Source organism: Triticum aestivum, chromosome 2D, assembly GCF_018294505.1.
Source record: "Triticum aestivum cultivar Chinese Spring chromosome 2D, IWGSC CS RefSeq v2.1, whole genome shotgun sequence".
Lineage (NCBI taxonomy): Eukaryota > Viridiplantae > Streptophyta > Magnoliopsida > Poales > Poaceae > Triticum > Triticum aestivum.
The window spans coordinates 94,201,828-94,209,940 of record NC_057799.1 but is presented as its reverse complement, the minus strand read 5'-3'; the positions used below and the strand labels follow the sequence as shown (position 1 = coordinate 94,209,940).

At 43.8% G+C, this 8,113-nt stretch overlaps 1 protein-coding gene across 4 annotated transcripts; it reads right to left on the bottom strand.

Moving 5' to 3' along the window:
• Positions 1–798: 798 nt before the first annotated feature.
• LOC123051891 (cysteine proteinase EP-B 2) lies at positions 799–4,671 on the bottom strand. 4 transcript variants are annotated; one of them, XR_006424335.1, is made up of 4 exons: positions 4,377–4,671; positions 3,677–3,981; positions 1,449–2,718; positions 799–1,362 (listed from the first exon to the last, which is right to left on the bottom strand). XR_006424335.1 is itself a non-coding variant. In XM_044474883.1 (3 exons), exons 1-3 carry the CDS (start codon positions 4,513–4,515, stop codon positions 2,668–2,670), a joined length of 495 nt encoding a protein of 164 aa, XP_044330818.1. In that variant the 5' UTR covers positions 4,516–4,670; the 3' UTR covers positions 2,555–2,667. The 4 variants fall into 4 exon arrangements, 1 of the variants encoding a protein (XP_044330818.1); XR_006424336.1 differs by having other exon boundaries at positions 1,462–2,718; XR_006424337.1 differs by lacking the exon at positions 799–1,362 and having other exon boundaries at positions 1,663–1,723; positions 1,902–2,718.
• Between the last annotated feature and the right edge of the window lie 3,442 nt (positions 4,672–8,113).

Genomic DNA, 8,113 nt, shown 5'->3' with positions numbered 1-8,113 from the left:
GACCTTGTCGTCCGACTCGGCGGAGACGGTGCAGTGCCCGGTGAAGTCGACGGCGCCCGCCTACTTCGTGATGGCCACGGGCCGCGAAACGGCGACGGCGGCCGTCCTCACGGATGAGGCAGAGAAAGAAGTTGACAAGGCCGGGCATTCTCACCGTCGGCGAGGCTCTCGGTAGAGCTCGTGCTGATAACGTGTTTAAGCGAAAGATCAACTTGTATTGATTGGTAGAAAGAGTGCAACTTATATATGACTGGAAGAGATGCGTCGAACAGACTTGACGGTTCAATCAGTCATATCCTAGGTCGGTTGCTAATTACAGGGATGCAACGGTTGGAAAGAGAGACACGTCCCTTGCTATGCAACGGTACAATGTTTAGGCAAAAGTAGATTCCCTATTAATTAAACATAATTAATTAATTCTAACATGGATGTTTCAAATCCCCTGGATTATGTAGGAATAGTTTCTAATCCTCAAAGGAATTTTGAAGGATACCAATCCTCAGTTACTTTTTCTCTGTGTTGTTTGATTCGTAGGGTTTTTCTGTTCCTGCGTTTTGAAAATCCTTCGAATCAAAGAGGCCCTCACTATTTTCCTTTGATCCGAACACATCAAAGATGAAAAACCCCGTGGAATTCCTACCTTCAAAGTTTCCTTTTAAAATTCTTACAAGCCGAAAAAAGGCTTACACGTTGGGCCCACGAAGCACACGGCTGTTTCCACACCATGCGTCCGCTCAGAACGCTGCCCCCCATGACTTACTGCTACTTCTGTATCATTGTTTATATTGGACACAAACATTCAAAATCATCCATCTATGATATTCGGATTATCTAATGACCATACGACAGAGGGGTTCAATCCCTGCTTAACCATCACAGGTTATTCATGCAAGTTCTCAAGCACATAATGCAAAGGTGGTTAGAGCAATAACACAAAGTTATTTCAATTCTAATTTGGTTCCATGAGAACCACCAGACAACAACAATAATCCCAGTACCACAGTATTACCACAACCAAATACTCCTCCGTTCCTACATATAAGTCTTTTTAGACATTTCAAAAGGAGCTAATAGGCGCCGGCGCGCCGGCCCAACTTTGGGCCGGTCCTGGTGTGGCCCAACTTTGGGCCGGTCACACCAGGACCGCACGATAAAAGCGCTTCATAGCCGAACGATCTTGTTTCTCCCCCCACTCGTTCTTCCTACTCGGACTCTTCATGAACGAGCACACAACCGACCTCGAAGCACCCACCCTCGCGCGCTCGCCCGTCGCGGCGGGTCACCGCACTGGCCCCCGACGCTCGCCGTCGAATCTCTCCCTGACGCTTCGTCGCCGTCAATCGTAAGAAAAGAATCTGTTGACTGTGCATTCATGGTAGTAGCAAAAACAGACAACGGATGTATCAATTCATGAACACCGTAGTAGCAAAAACAACAATGGCTGCAACCTCGAGGCATCACCGTGCTGCCGGCGCTGGCCGTCCGCCACCACAGGTCGTACGTCCCAGTGAAAGAAACCACACATCGGTGACAGCAAAAAAACACTGGTTGTAGCTTTTTCCCTCAACTGTCGTCGCTTTTCTCTTGTCCCCATTGCAGATATGAAGCTCTGCCGCTCGTCGTGATGCATCGACAGTAGCAATCCAAAGTGACGCTTCCAGCTAAAAGAAACACCGCTTCCAGCAAAAAAGTGTGTAGTTCCATCATCGTAGCTCTGAAGAGCCTAGTTTGAGCAAAACAAATTGTTGCTTCAAACAAAACAAAAAATCACTGCTTCCAGAAAAAAAAGTTGTTCGCAGCTTTGAAAGAAGTGTTCCAGCAAAAGAAAATGCTGCTTCCAACAAAATAAATCCCTGCTTCCAGCAAAAAAATGGGTGTTGAAGCTCAGTCCCACGCCGTACCTTCCAGCAAAAAAATCAATGTTTCCAGCTCCTTCTCAGGCCGGTTCCAGCTCCGCCGCTTGCCGGTTGCAGCTTTGCCCCTTGCCGCTTGCAACTCCACCGTAGCCAGGGACCAGCTCCACCACTCGCCAGTTGCGCGTGGGGGTACGCCATCACCGGCGTGTGTACCCTTCCCCTGTCGCAGCACCGTCGGTGCACGACACCTACAGCTCCCCCGCTCCATCGTCTCCTCCTTCCTCGTAAGATCTGCGCGAGCATGGAGCACCCTGCCATGGTTTCCTCTCACGTGGGTGGAAGGACATGGCGCGTGGTGGCCCTCCCCCGCGATTTGCCTTTGCGGGGGTAGGAGCCGGCCATGGCCGCTCCCTGATCTGGAGCAGGGGAAGGAAAGGGCCTGCCCAGGCATACTCTGGAAGAGAAAGGAGAGAACGAGAAAGAAATCGGAGGGGATAAGGTTGCTCACGAGCGGTGCATGGTCCCACCATGTTCACGTGTGTGTGCGCTGGCTGACTTGATGACGTGGTGTAAACTGGAGCGTTCGTCGCGAGACAATTCAACGCTGTGCGCGCGACCAACCGAGCGTTCCGCCACTGCCCCGGCTCCAAACGTTTACCCATTTCAAATGGACTACAACATGCGTATGCATGTAGATATATTTTAGAGTGCAGATTCACTCATTTTGCTCCATATGTAGTCACTTGTTGAATCTCTAGAAAGACTTATATTTGGGAACGGATGGAGTAAGACAAGTTCATAATTTCTCAAATTAATTATTTAAGGGCTCCTCAAGCTCCTGGCCCAAATCTTCACCTGGCACCTGAACAAACGTAGAGAGATATAGATGTGATAAATTATTTTGGAAAATGAAGACACTTCTTTCAAGTGTTTGAAAAAAAACAATGAACAACTACTGCTAGAACAGAGAAATAAATTCCGTTTAGTTGTCTGCTTGTTGCAGATATTTTCACCATAACAAAATCCCTAAAATAACATAAATATTTAATATATATTTGAAAATTTGATCTGGCAAAGCTTGAGTCTCCATGGCCATGGAGGCTTTAAAACAGATCAAAATTTGAGCCTGTGTAGGGTTTTCTCAGGAAGTAAAAAATGTAGTAGGAGCAAAAGATTGATGGGTAACTAATTGCATCCTCTCTCCCAAAATCATATCAGCAATGAAGACGAAGCTTCAGTGCCTTAACGTCACCTGGATTTGGATGTGACATGTGGGCCAGCCACCTATTTCTCATTATTACAGTAGAAATTGGTCATAGTTGTTGACGATGCTTAACCAGGTAATATTGATGATCTAAGCAGCTCAACCACACAAATGACTTTTATGCCCTACACTTTTCTTACAGAATTTAGCGATGGTCTAGTGCAGGACTCTAGATAACAAATGTTTATGGTGGAGAAAGAACAGTCTTCACCCAAGCAAAAACCAAACCGTCAGACATGTTCACTATATATAAAATCTTGATTTGCACAGACAGAAGACATGCATGTAAATACAGGAAATATAGCTCTTATTAAAACCAGATTAACTAATATAACCAAGCAATGCACAGAACACCTAAAACTGAAGGAAAACTTGGTATACAACCTACACAGGGGTAGGTCAGAAAGAGATTAGATTATTTTTCCTCCTAATGCCTAGTGGTTAACTAGATTTTTCTTACTAATGCCTGTGGTTAAGTAGATAGTAGGTAACCCCTGGTCCAATAACTGCTATTTAAAAATAGCAGAAAGACAAGGCAATAAGAAAAAAATCATACCATCTCTTTTATGTCTTCATCATCATCCTCAAGTGGAGGAAACACCTGATCAAACTCACTCTCTGACATATCTGCATGCGGGCCCAGTTGAGACACTTGCGAACACCCAGAGTTGTTCATTTTGTAAACCCACTGTGCAGTAGCCTCAAATGACTTGAACCGGCGGACCATCTCTTCACGGTCACGGGATACCCCCCAATACTTGCACCAGCATTCATACAAGGCCCATAGGGATTCCTTCGACTTAATGGAATTCTCATCAACAAGGGGAAATATTCGGGGTGCTTCTTTTGACTTGGGACCGCCTGCCGTTCAGTAGCACATAGTTACAATTTGATTTGTGGTACGCAGAAAAATACAATCATTTTTACTATTGCTCTCAGCGGAATTGATTTGATTGAAGGCAGCTGGCATAAGTAAATAAACAATATCCTTGCTAGATGTCCGAATGAACATGCTTATTCAAATAGATCTACTTATAATAGGAAATAATATGGGGATTTCAGGTATTAAATTCAGATCCAAGTAAGGAGAATTCCTATATATTCAGAATTCAGATCCAAATTCTGGAAGGGCTATAAACATAACGCGGGAATTTCAGATATAAAATTCAGATCCAAGTAAGAGAATTCCTTTGAAAATTTCGGCAATCGGGATTCAGATCCAAATTTCGAAAAAGCTTTCTCAACATAGGGATTACCTGCAGCTGCAAACATGCGACGGCTGGTACTAGCCGCCAGATAGAGCCGGGAGAGACACGGGGAGATGCCACCAGCAATATCTCCAACGGGGCGGGATGCGAGGGCTGCCCGCGCGAGCTTGGACACGATGAAAGCCATAGCCTAGGTCGGAGGGGATGGTTCTGGAATTAGGGTTTGTGTGCGTCGCCGGTCCCGTATTTATATAGATCGAAAGGTCTCTTGAAACCGTTGGATCGCTCTCGCGTTCGATCTCCTCCGCACACAATCAGACACCGAGAGTCAGCCCAGGGCATGTGGGCATGTGTGGGCTGTGCGGGCGAAACTCAGAGGATGTACTATGTATATAACGCTCATCAGGCCTACCAAGCGAATCAAGCAACCCAACAAACGTCCATCAACCACTCAAGAAAAAACAAGCGTCCATCAAAGATCAAAATCTTTGCTTGAAGATTAGCAAGAAAATGCTTGCGTTTCTAAAAAAACAAGACAAAGGTTGCCGACCCCAATTCCTATTTGGCGCCTTCAATGCCCTTTACAGTACGTTTTGCAACTTGGCGCACCCCCCCTTCCCTAGCAGCTGTCTCTAGGCTCGACCCCTTCTTTTCTTTAACCTAGAAAAAGATAGGAGCACGTATGGGAGGATCGAAATCCAGCAGTCCTCGTACACTCGCGGGGGCGATAACCACTGCGATGAGTTGGTTTTGTTGTGGCCACTTCTTTTTCTCTCCCTATGGCAAATGTAAGGTTAAAAAAAATCACGTCATTGTACGGTTTTTATTTCTGGTTTTTGTTCTATTTGGTTATTTTTTATTTGTACAATACTTTTCATATTTTTTTTCTTGTATTAGTTTCTAAACTTTATTCAAATTCATGAAATTTATTAAGTTTTTATGAACTTTTTCTGAAAATCCATGAATTTTTATTAAATTTCATGAACTTTTTATCTCAAAATCAGTGAACTTTTTTAAAACTTTGAACTTCTAGAAATCATATTTTTTTTAAGAAAATCTTGAACTTTTTCCAAATTCATGACTTTTTTTATCAAAACCGGTGAACTTGTTTCAAAATCCTGTGAATTATTTTTAATACGTGAAGTTTTTCAAAATTGATGGACTTTCTCTGAATTTTGGAACTTTTAAAAACATCTGTGAACATTATTTAATTTTTTGTGAACTTTTTTTTAAAAATTGATTAACTGTTTTCAAAATCAATGGACTTTTTAAAATTCATGATTATTTTAGCAAAATCGAAAGAAACAAAGATCTGTGTTTTATTAAAAAAAAAATAGGCTGGCAATGTTTAAGAAAAAATAGAACTTAGGCTAGGAGGCCCATACGCCGGTACATACATGATGGCCTTCAAAAATAAGTCGAAACCGTGTCGGTATGTTATGGGTTGTGCATGTCAAAAAAAAAACCTAGGCCGACAGTCTTCGTTGTATATTTATTTCGTTTATTAACTAGGTTGACAAACTCGTGGGCCCTAAGCGCGGTATACAGTTAGGAGGAAGCATTTTTCTCAAATGAGGCACTTCTTTGTGTACGTCCATGGACCTGGTGGGTTCCGACTGTCAGCCTCTCGACGTGCAGTCCTCTCCAGATTTCTCTCATTTGTTGACCATTTTGACAACGGCATACGGCGACGCCGTGGCGAGCGCACAAAGCCGGAGGACTACGTTGTGGACACGGACGGGAACAAACCGGAGCTGCGAAAGACACCTTAGAGTAGTGAAAAAGTGCGCCTTCATTCTTTTGAACATACCGCAGTAGCCTGGCCGCTACAGCCATCTCACCCAAAAAATGTATTGTTCGGGTTCGATTCCAACTGGTGCAGTTGAAAAATATCTAGTTTTTGCCTCAGCTATTACTGACATGTGGGTCCCGCCATGTCATCTACACACACCACCTCCACCACCTTACCAAAATTGCGTCCCTAGTTACCCAGTTTTCCGCACACTCAACATTGTCTTGGCATTTTGAAAATAGCATTTTTTACTGTGCATCATATGAAGCTGTGCTATACATGAAGGTTGATTTGCATGATGTTAACTTGTTGTTAGTTCCATTTTCGACCATAAATAAAAAAAATCAACATTCTGTTATTCATGTTTGAAAAATGTGTGTTGATTGAAATGTTGTGCCTCTGAAACATGCAGTTTCTTATCTGAAATTGAAACTTGCAGTTTCTTCTCTGAAAATCACTTGGATAGGCAGCCCGCCGGTGGTGCATCAGATGCCGCGCTTCTTCACCCCCCCCCCCGGCAGTGTGAGGGGGAAGAAGATGAAACTTCCTTCACGTGTTGGCGGTTGGGGAATGGAGCGAATTGGAGAGGGGGCATGGGGCACGACGCGAGGCAGCATCGCTGGCCCCTGAGCGGCAGCAAGCAGTCCGGACGCACTGCTGGTTTGGGCGGCGGGAGAACAAGCAGAGGGAAGACTGAAGAAGCACATCAGACGCGGGTTTTTTTCAGTGGATGCCTCTCGATGTCGTATTATTATTTTTACTTGCCTCTGCACGATACAACTTGTATTTTTAGCCTCCCAGCCCATAGCGGACCATGAGCCCATTTGCTGAGCGGGTCAACCTACAGAAAGCAACACTTGATTTTTCAACAAGGCCCCAAAAATAACATTATGTCGGGGGTTGAGCGTGGCAGGGGAAGACTGAGCAAAAGGATAAAAAAATTGATGCGTCGTTGCTACCCTAACAAGCAGGTATCATTCTTCTCGGGACGAAGGTGTGCCGTGTGACACTCACGCGTGACAATCCCACAGTATAAATTCTAACAAATTCACACACAAATACAACAAAAAGGTAAATATTCAGATCAATCTCAGGTTCACAGGATACGTTCATATTCATAGCCAACATTCACAATCAACAACTAAAAAAGATTCATGTATAGAGAAGTTCAGCATGTCTATGCATCCAAATGATTCATAGATCGCAAGACAATATTCATAGCTAGCATTCACAAAAAGATTCAGATAGACACAAGTTCAGCATGTTTACGCCAGTATCATCCATCGACACACTTTAGTTACATAGGGTACAGACTGGTAAGTGGTGTTCACTCGGTAGTACTTCTTGCTAAAATAAATGTTTTTTGAGAAAACTTTCGAGTACATAAGAGGCAACATAGACCACCTGAACTTTGTTTCTAGGTTCATCCTCATGATAGTGGCCTCGGTGCCGCGAGAGGTTTGAGCAACTTGCCCACTACTTTCATCCAACTAGTTTACTGGCTCATCTTTGTCCCGTTGCTCGCCAAAATTCTACATTGCAGACAAGAAACGAGGCGGTCAACAAAATGAACCACCCAAAGTTTTTGTGTAGTTCAACTGAAATGGAGCATCCCAGGCATGCAGACTGGTTTAGTGCCATATAAATATACGTGTCTACCAACTTGTCTGGAATATTTAGACTCCATGACATACAATTTGCTACCAGCATACAAGTGATAACCAAAAATCTCAAGTTGGGACCAAAGACTGGACTGCGTTTTGCTGGGCTATGCACCGAGCAATATTGTTGGCATTCACTCTGGCACTTCTTCTTGTCAACACTGATGCTTGTCTGAGTGAACTTTGGAGTACATAGCAACAACATAAGTATATGTCCATCTAATCTTTTTGTGTATTTTTACTGAAATAGGCCAACGTAACGATTTTCCTGCGAGTTCAGGCTCCAAGTTACTCCTTCATGAAATCGGAGACAGTTGCACAATACCAAATTA

What these genes read in the sequence shown, in the direction of transcription:
- LOC123051891 (XM_044474883.1), bottom strand. Translation starts at nt 4,515, where the DNA reads ATGGCTTTCATCGTGTCCAAGCTCGCGCGGGCAGCCCTCGCATCCCGC. An exon ending in TCGCATGTTTGCAGCTGCAG is followed by an intron (nt 3,982 to 4,376) that starts GTAATCCCTATG and finishes ACTGAACGGCAG; the next exon opens with GCGGTCCCAAGTCAAAAGAA. An exon ending in ATGAAGACATAAAAGAGATG is followed by an intron (nt 2,719 to 3,676) that starts GTATGATTTTTT and finishes ACGTTTGTTCAG; the next exon opens with GTGCCAGGTGAAGATTTGGG.